The sequence below is a fragment of the Ictalurus punctatus genome, chromosome 5 (assembly GCF_001660625.3).
Source record: "Ictalurus punctatus breed USDA103 chromosome 5, Coco_2.0, whole genome shotgun sequence".
Lineage (NCBI taxonomy): Eukaryota > Metazoa > Chordata > Actinopteri > Siluriformes > Ictaluridae > Ictalurus > Ictalurus punctatus.
In genome coordinates, this window is record NC_030420.2 from 21,383,615 (window position 1) to 21,399,944 (window position 16,330).

General features: G+C 38.4%; 1 protein-coding gene across 1 annotated transcript in view; it reads right to left on the reverse strand.

Annotated features, from left to right (window-relative positions):
• nol4la (nucleolar protein 4-like a) overlaps positions 1 to 16,330 on the reverse strand; it is a 47,564-nt gene that overhangs the window by 18,687 nt on the left and 12,547 nt on the right. The window contains exons 2-4 of the mRNA XM_017468865.3: positions 9,295 to 9,447; positions 5,459 to 5,570; positions 4,006 to 4,115 (exon numbers count right to left, since the gene is read on the reverse strand). Coding sequence (XP_017324354.2) covers positions 4,006 to 4,115; positions 5,459 to 5,570; positions 9,295 to 9,447 — 375 coding nt within the window. The remainder of the gene's footprint in view (positions 1 to 4,005; positions 4,116 to 5,458; positions 5,571 to 9,294; positions 9,448 to 16,330) is intronic.

Genomic DNA, 16,330 nt, shown 5'->3' on the forward strand with positions numbered 1-16,330 from the left:
TTAAAAATGTAAACAGTTATCCAAACTATTAGCTATTAAGCTATAAGCTATTAAACTAAAAGCTCTCGGAAATGTAATAAAATGCCTAGTATATACTCGGGTAAATGGGTCAGTACTGTAACGCTCACTCAGCTATCTGAGGGTCAAAGGCATAACGGCGTAACTTGGAGTCTGTCAGAAAGGTTAGCATGTGCTGCGCTACAGGCAATGGCCTAACTATGTACTTCTTCATGATTAATGAAGTGTATAAATCCGTTTATCTCCTACCTTTCTTTAACAGCTCCAATATTTTCGCTTGAATTCCCCTATTAGAGGGTTATTTACCCGTTTGTCTTCGTGTGTTTTCCCTCACAGTGCCGGTGAATGCTGTGCCATCCTGCCTGTGAGAATCACGCTCGTGCGGACTCACAGCGAGGGGGCGGGGTCATCACTCACTGTTAAGCCACGCCCAGTCACAGTCACAGAGCAGCCTGATCTAGAATGATTGACAGCCAGGAGCCTTCCCACCTTCATGCGCATCCACTCCGGTGTTCTTGTTTAATTGCACACTGAGGCAAATTTAGCACCGCTTAGGCAGTACGGTTAACTTCCACTTCTCTAAAGTAACACTATAATGTCCCAGTTTATTAAACAGATATTCATCCTTAATCATATTATGAATGGGCTACTATGAATCATCGTCCAACTACTGTACCTATGTAGGTATGAGGAATGTATGTCTAGAGTCAGAGTAATCTCTTTTACACAGAGAAGGCAGTGGAATGATGTGTGTGTGAGAGTTTTAAAATACATAATGTAATCGTTACAATAGACTCTCATGACTCAGAAAACAATGTATGTTATATGGAGTACTTTTGTTCGCATTGTCTTATGCGTATTAATCATAAAACATACTTAGAACTTGTTGAAATATTGTGCTGATTAAAAATATATTCTTTTTTTAAATACGATATGTGCTCTCAGAATAGGTGAACACTGCTCTCTGGTGTTAAAATGCTGTAATAGAATTTTATAAGCAGACAGATTACACAGGATGCAACCAAACAACTTAAACAGCAACAACAACAAATAGTCAAATAATAATAATAATAATAATTTTGCCATACACTTTCAAATTTATGGTATACAATGCATTTTGGCCTAACTCCAAATCATACTTTATAGCTGTTTATGAAGTATGTGTCTAGGACGAGCTCTATAGTAACCGGTTGTCACAAACTATAAAACACTGCTTTTTTGTTTAATCCGTGTATAAACTACACACAGAGGTATATTAGTAACCCATGAACTGCTATTCCAGGCACACAGGTAAATACTGTTGCTGAGGCAACCAAAGCTATAGACGTTTACCTTGACAACCACATCCTGCAAATTATGACCCAGCAGCAGTTGTTGTACACAGTGCTCCTGTGGTACAATGTACTGACCTGTATGGTTTTTGCCTTCAGCAGAATTTTGTAGCCGACATCTATATGACTTGTTTTGGCCTTATGTAAGATGTGTATTAATATATGTAAATCATTATTCCACGTATAATAATAATAATAATAATAATAATAATAATAATAATAATAATACATTCTAAATGAAGTAAGGTTTTTCTCGCAATAACCATGCCTCAGGTAAATCTCATAGGCTATGGTATGAATAGGTAGTGAAATATAAAAAGGTAGTGAACTGGCATTTGGCCAGCACTGGCCACCAAATATCCAATCTTTTCACACCAGTGGATACCTCTATAATATCTCCCCATGCAGAAGTAATAAAAATGTTTATATTTATTTTTTTTTATAATACACTTTAGTACACAAATATTATATGCAAGAATATATTTGTTTAAAGATGGCAGAACTAAACACCAAGCATATAATTTCTATTTTTTCTAAATAATATTACAATTTGTGCATTGCTGCACTGTTGTGTCACAAATATCCAATATACAGATAAAGCTGAAGTAACACCAAATTGTTAATTCAGAACTAGATTTCATTTAACCTATTTTCCAGTCCACGGACACATAGTATTTTATGACATAAATGCATGTAATTTGGCTGGCATGTAATTTTCTTGCATTGAACATAAGCATACAACTAGCCTTAAGCAAGACATCATCATTCCAGAGTTGTCCCAGTTAGTAGTGTATATTAGTGTTGGATTAGGATTGGGATTTCACCCAATATAATTTTTTTTTATGCCATCAAACTGAACGCTCCTTTTAGGGACAATAAATGTAATCAATCAACAGAAAATTGTTTACAAAAAGAGAAAGGATATTTGAACAAATAAGGACTGATAAGATTTACAACCCTAATTCCAAAAATGTTGGGACACTGTGTAAAATGTAAATAAAAACAATGCAATGATTTGCAAATCTTATCAACCCATGTTATTCACAATAGAACATAGAAAAGATATCAAATGTTTAAACTCATTAAATGTACCATTTTAAGAAAAAAATAAGGTAATTTTGAATTTGATGGCCACAACACATCTCAGAAAAAGTTGGGACGGGGACAACAAAAGGCTAGAAAAGTAAGTGTTACTAAAATGAAACAGCTGGAGGAACATTTTGCAACTAATTAGGTTAATTGGAAATGGGTCAGTAACATGATTGGGTATAAAAAGAGTATTTTAGAGAGGCTATTACTCAAAAACTCTTAGAAGTAAAGATGGGATGGAATCTGGATGGAAGCATATGTTGCTCTAAAACCTGTATATACCTTTCAGCATTGATGGTGCCTTTCCAGATGTGAAAGCTGCAGATACAGGCTTTTGAACTGGGCGCTGATAAAAAGCCGGATGGTCCCTCTCCTCTTTAGTCCTCTTTAATTTAGAGGATGCGGCGTCCACGGTTATCCAAAACGAATTTCAAATTTCGATTCGCCTGACCACAGAACAGTTTTCCACTCAGTCCCTTTTAAAAGCTTTGGCCCAGAGAAGATGGCGGCATTTCTGGAACATTTTCACATGTGGCTTCTTCTTTGCATGATAGAGCTTTAATCAGCATTTGTGGATGGCACGGTGAACTGTGTTCAGAGACAATGACAATGAGGTGTTTCTGAGCGCATGCAGTGATTTCCATTACAGAATCATGCCTGTTTTTAATGCAGTGCCGCCTGAAGGCCTGAAGATCACGTGCATGCAATATTGATTTCCACCCTTGTTCCTACCGCACAGAGATTTCTCCAGATTCTTGGAATCTTTTGATGATATTATGTACTGTAGATGATGAGATATTCATAGTCTTCGCAATTCTACATTGAGGAACATTATTCTGAAATTGTTCCACAAATTGTAGATGCAGTTTTTCGCAGATTGGTGAACCTCTGCCCATCTTTACTTCTGAAAGACTCTGTCTCTCCAAGATACTCTTTTTATACCTAATCATGTTACTGACCTGCTGCCAATTAACCTCCAGCTGTTTCTTTTTAGTAACACTTACTTTTCCAGCCTTTTTTTGCCCTGTTCCAACTTTTTTGAGACGTGTTGCAGCCATGAAATTCATAATTATCTTATTTTTTTCATAAAATGGTTACTCAGTGTAAACATTTGATGTTTTCTATCTTCTGTTGTGAATAACATACGGGTTTATAAGATTTGCAAATCATTGCATTCTGTTTTTATTTACATTTCACACAGTGTCCCAACTTTGGAATTGGGGTTGTAAATACAGACACTGTTTCTATACTATACATAGTGTATAATTGCACAAGAAGCCTATAGTGTGTAGCTGTCATATGGTACCAAAGACTAAACAATTAGTTAATTAATCATAAGTAATTTTGTATAACTTTTTGCACTTTCCCCTTTGAGTCTACTGCGCAATGTACAAATTAAAGAAATGGTTTTTAGCCAGGTGTGACCACATACACTTTTTCAAGTTGTTTTAGAATGTGGCTTTTTTTTTTTAAAGGAGTGAAAATATATATTTTTTCTTTTTTTACTGCAATGAAACTGTGTGTTCCTCTCTCATGTAAGTGAACTGCACAACCCCTGTGCGCTTACCTGCTCATTGGTATTCATGCACTGCAGTTTCATCTGTTTCAGGTAGGTGGCAGTAAGAGGCATGTTGTAATCGATGAGGTCTGGGACCAATGAGGTGGGTCGGTCATTTTCTGTAGGGGGTGAAATCAGCTTTAGTCTTTTAGAATTCGTGATTTGCTTAAAGAAAAATAATAATTCACTCACAAATTGGGTAGCTGAGTGATAAGCAGGAGACATCATTAAAGAGGCCATTATAGTCCCGAGTATATCAACATTATATATTAAAGCAGTATATTATGAGGGAAGAAAGGTTTCTACAAATAACATTATATACACATTATTGAGTCTATTCCAATATACAGTATAAGATAGATCCTTTTAGCAAAAATCCACAGGTGGACCAGGTGAGTAGTCCATGAGAAACTGTTTTCTAAACAGTCCCCAGCCTGTCCACTGGAGGGCAATGTTGAGAATCAGCAGTGCAGAAATTCCTGAAAATATCTTGGGTCTTTGTTCAAACACAATAACCACTGAGTTGTCTTTGTTTCATACAAGTCTGTTGACTCTAGAGCGTCTGCTTACGCTGTCAAACAGACATAACACAAATCTTTCTACCGTCTGAAATGTGGAAAATATGTGAGGGGACCGGTTTGCCACTATTTCATTTAAACATCCCCATCCAATGTTTGCTTCATCTGGGCTACACTCAAAAGGAGACAAGTCAGAAATTTCACTTCAATTGCAGCATTAGAGCATTTAGAAATAAAACCTCACAGAAAATGTATTAGTCACTTCCTAATGACTAACAGCAGACAGGTGTCATTTCTCTGTGGTAAAGGGACTAAAATAATACTATATGTACTGCATGGTAATATGACAATATACATCATACATGTAATCTGAAAACAAAACTAAGTCCATCACAAAAAAATATCACAGTCTACTGTAACAGGATAAGATGTATTCATAGTTCACTAACTATGATTTAGTTCACTTAAAAGAAAATACTGTTTTAGAAGATTTTAGAACAGAGATCACTTCTCAAGAACCTGTGTTTTTATAGTGCTGAGCACTGGCTAAATTTATACTGTTTCAGTTTTGTATAATTTCTAATTATAAATACATATAATTCATAATATTTAGTAATTACAAATTGGTATCCATGCACCAGATTTTACTGCACCCAAATTGTATTCTTGTAAATTGTATGCTCTATATGGGATAGAATTATTGCCTCCTTTATTTAACTACTGATTTAACTCCTTAATCATGAACTAGTGTGGTAAGAGTCTGGACTCTGATGAGTTTAAGGGGTTAATCATAGCCTAATAAAGCACATTACGAAAAACACAATTGCCCAGGAATTATACCAGGAAGGAAGACTAAACCTAAATCTGAATGAGTGAATCTTTATCTTCTTGTTTTAATAATCAAAAACTTTTGTTTGCTCAGGGGTGAGAATGAAGAGTCTGACCTTTGAACTCCGCAGTGCTGGGGTTGATGTGCATCCTCTTCTGGCATTCCCCACAGCTCATCAGGAAGCGGGTCACAGCCTCGCGGGGAAGGAAAGCGTATGTCTCTGCAATCTGGCAACCACAGAAGGAAAGAGAAATGGGGGGTAAGGAGACAAGATGAGAGGATGGAGGGGATTAGAGGCATCTTTATGGGGAATGGTGTCAATATAAGCTAAAGGGAAAAGATGGCTGCAATATTTGATTTTAATATTTGATTTATTTGACTGTCTGAACAATTGCATCCCATGTCACAGCAGAACCGGTTATCCTATGCTATCCTAGGCCTGGCCTTTTTTTTTACATATCCCCTCTCTGGCCCTCTCCTGCTGCAGCTGTTTTGTGTGCGACCTTCATGAACACATGGAGCTAGAGAAGGGGGAGAGAAAGAGAGCAGAAGCAGGAGGCTCATCAGGGATGCTTGGTTCCCCTGTTACTGCCTCAGGCTGCGCAAAAGGAAAAGGCCACCCAGGGAACAAACACATGCACTTCCCACAATGCCACAGCCCAAGACAGCCCTCCCTTCACAGTGTGGCTGTGTTGGACTCACAGGGACTGCCATGCTATAAGACCTGACAGCAGCTCTCTCCAGGCGAGAGGCTGAGGAAAGGAGATGAACCCCAAGCCCCCCCCATCTCTGTCTCTCTCTCTCTCTCTCTCTCTCTCAGTACATTCCTCACCTTAGATTTGAGACACATTTTCATTTGTCTTTTCTCAGATTTTTGCAATACATATTGATATGATCCCTCACACACAGAACAAGCATATCAGTTCTGCACAAATCTAGTCCTTCCACGGACAGCCTTACATCCAAACCTGTACGCTGGTAGTTTAAAACAAGATAAATTACCACAGCAACATAATATCACCACAAGAGGGCAGAGTTCACAGACAAGACAGAGGGTCAAAGGGACAAATCTTGAATTTGTACTGTCTCATAGCAGAAGTGCTGATTCCTGTTTGTCTGCACTGCATCTTTAGATTTAGCCCAAATCATATCTAATTTCAGCAAATATTGCAGATTATAATAAATAATTTTAAACTCATACATGCAAAGTGTTTAGACATACACAGTCTCTCCAAAGCATTTAAACTCCCAAACATAATTACATTAAAGCAAGTCTTTCTAAAACAGCTAGTTTTTTCCTTTAGTATCTCTGGCCAGAGGTGGAGTTGTGGTAAACATCCTATCAGCATCAGTCACGGCTGATTACAGCCAATCAAAGTCTGTCCGACCACAACAAATCACACCTATCACAGAGCATCTCTCCCATTCACACCTCATTTTAAAAGTCACAGCCAATCAACAAACGTTAAGGACAAGGAGATAGCATAGTGTTAGTGATGGACAGTTGAGCTGGTCTCTGTGGGACTTGGTGTGCCAAATGTCAAAAATAAGCCTATCAGGTGGCTAATAGTTTTAATTAGGTGATTAGCAAGGAGCTTGATGGGGGCGGAAACCTGACACCTGCTTTCACACGTTGCGGGATCATAGCTCAGAGACTACTGAACATTTTCACGGGTATCTTTTTTTTGGCATTTCTCCATATGACCGTAGTAGCAATGGAAAACTAATCCTCAATCAGCAGATACAAGATGACTAAATATATTACTTACATATCTGTGTATATGTTGCAGACAGCATACTGAGCAGTTACACACACACACACATACTTTACAGTGTCATCTTCCGAACAGTAATCCAGATGTTGTGTGCTACATATGGTTTACAATTTGAAATAATTTGCATAGTTTTGCTCAGTGATTGCACGGTTATGCCAATTAATCCTCAACATGCTTCTGCTCTGTGCGGTTTGTACTGCGTTTTTGTGTTATTAATCGGGTTGATCAACTTATTTACTGTATTGTGCCGCATTTGTCACACATTTTTGGTGTGGCACTCTATATTTTGTTCTATGCTTCTCAATGTGTTGTGCATTACACCATCTCCCAGGAGGAACAACACTTTTAAGCATCTGTAACTTGACTATGTGACTTGTTTAAATACAGTATATTATATTCATATATTCATATATATATATATATATATATATATATATATATATATATATATATATATATATATATTCATATATATATATATATATATATATATATATATATATATATATATATATATATATATATATATATATATAATCTGTGACAAGAACAAAAAGGTTGGGATGTAAATATATCAATTATCAGGCAACATATAGGTTTCCAGTTTATCCAGTTTATCCAAGGACATGAATATTTTCTAAATGATGAAGGATTTCTATCTCAAAATATGTGGCTTTAAAAGAAGCTACATTTAGGGCATGGATGACAGGAGCTTAAATTAACATTTAGATCTTTAGGAAGGATATCAATAGTTAGAAATTGAGATTAAAGTCACACATTCTATGATGGTGATGCATGTGCATTTGGGAAATATGTAAGGTCGTCAGTAAAATCATGTTACTGACCCATTTCCAATTAACCTCAGTAGTTGCAAAATGTTCCTCCTGCTGTTTCTTTTTAGTAACACTTATTTTTCCAGCCTTTTGTTGTCCCTGTCCCAACTTTTTTCAGACTTGCCATGGCCATCAAATTCAAAATTATCTTATTTTTTCTTAAAATTGTACATTTACTCAGTTTAAACATTTGATATGTTTTCTATGTTCTATTGTGAATAACATAGGGGTTTATGAGATTTGCAAATCATTGTATTCTGTTGTATCATTGTAATCATTGTATTATTTACATTTATTTACATTTTACACAGCGTCCCTACTTTTTTGGAATTGTGGTTGTACTGGTCTTCCAAACAGTTCCACTTTCGACTCAATTCATAGAAAATTCTCCCAAAAGGTTTGAAGATTATCAATATGTGTTTTGGTGTTTATGTGTTTATGATCTTCTGGGTTAGCAGTGGTTTTCACCTCAGAACTCTTCCATGGATGCCATTTTTGCCCAGTGTCTTTTACCCAGGTCACATGACCAGTGACCTTTATTGATGCATGAGAGGCCTGTAGGTCCTTTGTTGTTGTCCTTGGTTCTTTTGTGACTTGCTGGATGAGTAGTTGTTGTGCTCTTGGAGGAATATTGGAAGGTCGGCCACTTCTGGGAAGGTTCAGTACTGTGCTGGGTATTTTCCATCTGGAGATAATGGCTCTCACTGTACCTCTTTGAGTCCCAGAGCCTTTGAAATAATATTTCAAACACCTTCTTCCTCATCATTTCTGGAACTTTTCAATTTTGCTGTTTACTCAGGTCGCCTTTGTTTTATCTTAGATTTTATTTTCATTTCTGAAACAATTATTATGAGATATACATAAAAGCAGAGGAAATCAGGGCAAATACTTTTTCACAGCACTGTAATTATATCACACACACACACACACAGCCATATTTTCCAAGATTGAAAAAAATACTGTCAGCTAAAATGAGAATGGTGCGAGAACTGGTTAAGGAAGATTAACATAATTACACATCTCTCTATAATCATGAAATTGGGAGAATTATTTAGTCAATAATGTGTATTTCTTTCTCATTTGAAAGTCATACTGAAACTATAACTGGGTGTCTAAATCACCAAACACAAACTAAAATTTGCGTTAAGATTACTAACTTTCTTTCAATATTAACAGTATTAAAGAGTAATAGAATATTCCTTTAATAACTTTTTACTTTTATAACCTATACGCTCAAATAAATGACAACAGACCAAGTTTATGCTTTCGGCCCCTATTTTACTTTGTGTTTCCTGTGTACTTCAGTGTGACTTAGTGTTAGAAACTGTGGAACTCTGCTTTACCGCTTTGTAGGTCTTTTTCTGTCCGGCGTGTTTGGGTGCTCTTCCTGGGTCTGCGCCCATCTCCACGTGCATGGCATAGATGATATCGAAGAAATCCTCCACCACTGCAACACGCTTCAGAGAACTGTCCTGTGTCTGTCCGCCATCAGAGCACTGCAGGCCAAAGATGAAGACAGAAGACAAATGGGGACATTAGGATCTCCATAAGGATGAATATTGATGCTGCTAAGACCTGCTATCAGGAATGAAAATATACTGCAAGCTAACATATTTCCTTGCACAATCCACAGGTCATTTAAATAGAAGTTTATATGTTAAGTGCTAGACTGCAGGAGAACTCTATTTTACATGTATCTGCGTAAATATTGTACCTTTATTATATGCCAAATAAATGCGAAGTTATTTCTAAGATACAACCAGAAACATCCAAAGAGGTTTGTATATCATCATGACTTTGGGATTTCTCACTGGGACCAGTAGATTTTGATAAACAGGACAATATAAGGTGGAATGTTTTGCTAGAACTTTTAATTCACAAATAATAATCTCTATGCAGAAATGCCAAAAGACTTTGGATTTCTTTATGGCCTTAATCACAATAGACCCTAACTCTGAGATGCGAACCCTGAGATACTGAACCAGTGACATAATTAGAGGTGTTTTATGTATCTAAGAATAAAAATGACTAGAGACTGCAACACTGAGTCAGTGATGAATTCCCTGAGCATATCCCTGAGTCAAACTTGCCTCTCTAACACAAAGGTCTCGAGAAGAGGGGTTGCTGAACTATGCAATCCACTCAGACGGAGAAAAAGAACGAGAGTGAGAGGAGTGCGGTTTTGAATGTATTGCCTATTGCATTTTAAAAATAACACCATTGTGTGGCACACTCACCCACTGCCCTACCTCCTGCCACAGACCCCCTTTAAATACCTGAATTAGTTGCTATGGCAACTGCTGGCACTCTTTCAGGCAGGTGTGTGGGGCAGCGGGTCATGTGATGCCTGATGAAACTCTGATTGCTACAACAAGTGCCTGGCACGTCCATCCCACACGGGCCACATTGTCACCTGCTTGCACTTCTGCGTATTTTTTCCCCCTCATGGTCGTGCTTTCTTTGTTTTAGTCCTTTGTTTCCTCGGATCGAATTTTTGTCCCAAATCCTTTTGCAGTCTAATTCACGGCTGTGTATTTACTTTGCGGTCTCAAATAATTGACATTTTGGCCCACATGTGTCTATGTTATGCTTTTAAGTCATTTGTGTGTTGTCCTTTCAACTCAGTGTACAGTTTCTCAGACATATATTATTTCAATGCTGGATTCGAGAATGATAGATGCTTACTTGGAGGAAGGATGCCTGTGCGCCTGTGTATTGCATTCTTTTTTTTGAGAGACTTGCAGCAGGTGTGTGTGTGTGTGTGTGTGTTTGTGTGTGTGTTTGTGTGTGTGTCTGTGTGATTATCTGGTGTAAGAGGATGCATGAAGAGCAGTTTCTTTCTTTCTTTCTTTCTTTCTTTCTTCCATCCATCCATGCTTCCCTCATCCCACCTTTGTTCTTTCTCGCTCTCCTCCTTCTTCATGCCTCTCTACCAGATATTTTCTTCCCCTCTTTACTCATTCCTCTCTATCCATCTCTCTCTTTGTCTGTCCCAGTACCTCTTCCCTCTCTTTCTCTCTCTTGCTCCTCTCTCCCAAGTGCCAGGTAATGAACGTTCCTATGGCAACTAAAACCAGTGTGCAGAGTGGGTTCGCTTTAATCCGGCCTTCTCTAGTCATTCTCCCGTGCATGTGCTTTTACTCCGAATAATAATTAGCACCGTTATTATGTTCCTATCAGTGAAAATATATGTGATTGCCATTGGCTTTAACACAGTGTTCAGCACAGCAGGACAAAATGTGATGTACATATTGCGTGGGTTTATGGGGTCCCGTCCTGGTTTAGTGCTCATTTGCTCTCTTTCACTCTCTTGTGCGCTCGTTGTTTCGCTCCCTCCCTCCCTCCCTCTCTCTTCCGCTCACTCTCTCTCTCAAATGCGCTCTCTCTCTCTCTCTCTCTCTCTCTCTCTCGCATGCGCTCTCTCTCTCGGCTACAAGAAACTGTTTCAGAAATAACCCCTCTAGGACATGATGTGATGCAGACTTCTGTTCCTTTGAGAAGAAAACCATAGCTTTAGCTACAAGCAAATAGTGTGTGTGTGCGTGTGTGCGTGTGTGTGTGTGTGTGTGTGTGTGTGTGTGTGTGTGTTTCAGCCCTAAGCTCTGATTCCCTCTGTCCTACAAACATCCCCATCTCAACTTAATTCCTCCATTCCGGTTGTCTAAACACACACACACACACACACACACACACACACACACACACACACACACACACACACACATACAAACATACATATACACACACACCTGTTTCCTCAATCTGAGGGCGCTATCACTATGAGAGTGAGAGGCTATGAGAGTGTGGGTGATGAAACTAGGCCGGGGAAGTTGACACTTCAGGTTCATGCCTGCCACAACCAATACTAACCTGATCTTAAACTTAAATGCCCGCTTGACAAACACATACTGACTAAGTGATGTACTAATTTTGGTACAAGATTTTCTAACAGTTTAACTGTTAGGCCTAATATTATATTGCATGCTTATATGTACCATTAGGGCCAGGATTTCAAATTGCAGAAGATGTTTCAAATGCTAAACAATGCGTATCAAAAGAATTCACGATTTTCAAAGAAAACACAATTTTATCCTCCTACACAAATATTACCTCCTTCTTTACAAGCAGAGCATTATTTGTCAGTGCCTTGAACATTACGGGTGCTGTCGCTTTCTCTAGCATGGTAAATAACCCATGGCTGCAGCATGTATCCCAGGGCATATCTTGGAGTTTTCTAATAATCTTGCCATGAGCACAAGCAGACATACGGGCTAGCTGAACAGGCAGTATCACTAGAAATGATCTACACACTGTGCTTAGACTCAAAGGTTATTATTTCTCTGTCATATAACTACATGTGTGTATGAATGTTTGATCATTAAACTGCAGTATTGTGGCACATGGTACATGTGTGAGTGTGCATGTGTGTATCTGTGTCTCAGAGGATAAGCAGCTGCTTTAGTGGGCCAGTGAGTGTGTGGTTTCGTCATTGTCACATCATTTTAAAGAAGCCCCATGAAATGTCAGCAGCAGCAATCAGCATTTTCATGCTAAAGCTCTCTCGTGTCTTCCTTCTTCCCATCTCTCTCTCTCTCCCTCTCCCTCTCTCTCTCTCATGCTGTCATCTCTACTCATCCCTCTTCCCACCACTTTCCTTTTAAACTGTGCTTTCTCCAGATGTGCCATATTATTCATCCCTTCTATCCCCTATCCTGCTCTCTCTATACCTCCTATTCTTTTTTCTACATTTTTCTCTCTCTCTCTCTCGTTCTCCCTGTCCTGCTCCAAACAGCTCTGTTGCTAGGATACTGGTGGAGCTGATTGGGCAAGCGGCCGGCTCCGACCCCCCACCCCCCTCTGGCAGTCTCACACATGTACACACACAGTGCACTGACTTGCTGAACGGTCCTACACACCGAGGTAATAGAGACAGGGGCACAGTGAGGAAGCAGCTGGGTCACACTCACTCACTCACTCACTCACTCACACACACACACAGTTGTCTGACTATTCTGACTTGTCTGACTTGTGAGGACCTTCCATTGACATAATTATTAATAGAGCTAATTAATGTTATGCTACACCTAAATCTAACCCTAACTTCAACCTCAGTAACCAAAAGGAAACCTTTTTATCTCTATAATGTTTTTAAAAAAAAAAATTAATCTGTTATACATGTTTAGAAAAAGCACTTTTCCCTTGTGGGGACTAGCCAAATGTCTGTCAGATATTCCTGTTCTTGTGGGGACATTTCTTCCCTGCCAAGATATGATGCACACAATCACACACCCAGGGCACTGAAAGAAGATGTCTGGCTAATATTCTAATATTTAAGTCGAAAAGGGCAAAATATTTCATGCTGAGAGGACATGAAAGCAGCAAAGCATCCCACAGCATGGAACAATACTCAGCTCCTGTAACCGTCCTGACAGTAATAGAAACCTCATGCAAAAAACATTCTCAACACACAACAGATCATATGAAATCATACAACAATCCAGGCATTATTAAAGAAACACGCACTGCAGCCACATACAAGATAAATCCAACGGTTAATAATAGGCTATAACAATTAATAAAACCAACTGCACTTTTTCACCTTAACCTCTATTTTCTGCCTCTGCAGTGTAAGGATTGGCGATATGGACTTAAAATTATATCACAATGTTTTCTGGTATTTATTGCGATAACGATATCAGTGACAATATAAATATAGTACCATGCACCACTGTTTTTGGCTGCAAGTGATCGCTGTGATATTGAGAGCCTCAGAAACACAAACATTGATCTAAAAGTAAAACTGATTTTCTGTGACCAAACCCAGTTCCAGATTTTAGAGGTGGCTCCTCGTTTAGTGATAAACTCCTCCTCAGCTTCACGTCTGCCTTCCGCCGTACTTGTTTTCGCTCTGCACGTGAGCTGAGAATGGGTCGCAGGCCGTCGCACACAAATAGGTCATCAATTAGGCTTTATAATTAATATCATGGGAAGACTTCTTATTGAGGGGAGAATTGTTACCGGTATATCGCAAACGATAAGATATCGCCTATCCCTAGTGCCGTGTATGTGAAATTACCACGAACAGTAATATCCCTGTACTGAGAAAAGAACCGAAAACCCGTTTTCTAAAAACACGTCCATAATGGAAGTCTAAGAGTTGTTGTTAAATTCTGTCAATAAATGTTTACGGGAAACATGTTTTTCTTGTAAAACACTTATATAAATTACTCCAGCAAAGGTAAATAAAGCTCTAAAGCTTTATCTTTAAAGCTTTCTCTATAAGACATTCTCTCTCTCTTTATAGTTAGAGTTTAAAGGTTATGGTTTTGACTCCCCGTTCCGTAGTTGGGTATTTGAAATATTTTGAAACTGATTGGCCAAACAAACGCTCATAGACTCCCATTATAAGTGTATCCATTCTTTTCTCATGCATGTCATATGTACTAATCTGAAAAAGAAAAAAATGCTGAAGTGATCCTTAAACTATGCTGCCCTATAATAAGCAAAACCACAAATATTTATACCTAAATGTGCACTTACCAACTCTTTATTTTTTTTCCCTCAAAACAATTTTGTTAGACCATCCAAACCTGTAACATTTGAACACAGTTGTTGTCATTTATTCATTTTATCTATTAAGTTTGTAGTCTTTTTTTATTAACTTCAAAAAGTAATGCCTAAAACATGAATCATTATATGCCTAGACATCAGTAATTCAATTTGTTTTTGTTTTTGAGTCATAACATGCAACATCAAACCGCAGGCGCTGGGTTGAAGCAGCTGGGAATGAATCAGAGAGGGGGCTGACAGGTATGTAATGCATGTTTGAAGAAGGTGCTGGGTTATGACGTGTGAAGCAGATGGGTCGGGGAGTGGGACTGAATTCAGCGTTGCATTCTGATTAGCTCCTGCAAATATAGCAACAGGTCACCTCTTAAAGTCCAATCTTCCCTAGTCAGCCCATCAGCATGGAAATGGAGCAAAACTGAAAAGCCCTCCTGTCCACAGTGGGGAGCAGAGAAAGCGTGAGGCAGGGAAAGATGAGCGTAAACTGTTTTTTTTTCTTTTCCTCTCCTCCCCTATCCTCGGGTCTCCCTCCTCCTCCCTTTCCCTGTTGGTTCATAAAGCCCCTTCATTAAATCCACATTACACCTCTGTCTCGATCACTCTCTGTCTCTGTTGTCCCTCCCACTTCCACGTCTCTCTATAGCCCTCTTTTATCCCCACCCGCCTGACTCTTTCTTTCTTTATCCTTGTGTAAAATGTTTAGATGTTGTGGATATCACAAATTCACAGGACCCTCAACACCACCCATTAGGGACATATTTCCCATTCCCCATATTACTATCTTCATTTCATTCTAGTAAAAATTATCATTATCACAGCAACACAAACACTCACTTTCCGCCCCAACTATCGCTTTGTTCCCTATTGTCATTATCATCTTACTGTAACATTCATCTTCAGGGGCCATTAATCTTTTTTTAACCACTTAATCACAAGGATCTAGACTTACATTCCTCACGCATAGATACATTTAAATTTAATTTTACATAGTTAATTTAATAATAAGCGCTGATTCTAAACGGCTAATGGTACTGTGTTGTTATATATGTTATGTATATTTTCTTGTTATGTGTAAGAGATAATGCCCAACAAAGAGTTCTTAAATAATTAAATAACAGACAAACCAAAGGTTCAAAAACAGCACAAACTAAGTGGTGTTCTGATATCCCCAGACATCAGGACACTTCAGTTGACTTTATATCTTGTTTATATCGAATATAAAACATCTACACACCCCTATTACTGTAAACTTGAAAGTTTTTCTCATGTTGAAAAAAAAAGAAACCGAACTAAATCACGTCAGATCTTTTCCCACATTGAATGTGATGTAAAAATTTAAGTGAAAAAAAATAGGAACATTTAAGAAAAAAAAAAGGTAAAAAACAATAACCTGGTGGCACAAGTGTGCACACCTTTAATGGGGCATGTGACTGTGCTTAGAATGAACCGATCACATTCATACACATGTTCAAAAGTGACTATCATACAGCTGTCATCAGTGAAATTATTCTGATTAACCACAAATAAAGATCAGCTGTCTCTGTAGGATTTTCTTGGTTTTATCTGACTGCTGAAGCCATGGTCCACAAAGCATGTACGAGATCTCGTTGTCAAAAGGTATTGATCAGGAGATGGGTACAAAGCGTTTCCAAAACATTAGATGTACCATGGAACACCGTGAAGGCCATCATCAACAAGTGGAGAAAATGGGGCACCACAGTGTCATTACCAAGAACAGGACGTCCCTCCAAAATTGGTGAAAGGACAAGATGAATACATATCAGGGAGGCTGCCAGGAGACCTACAGTAACA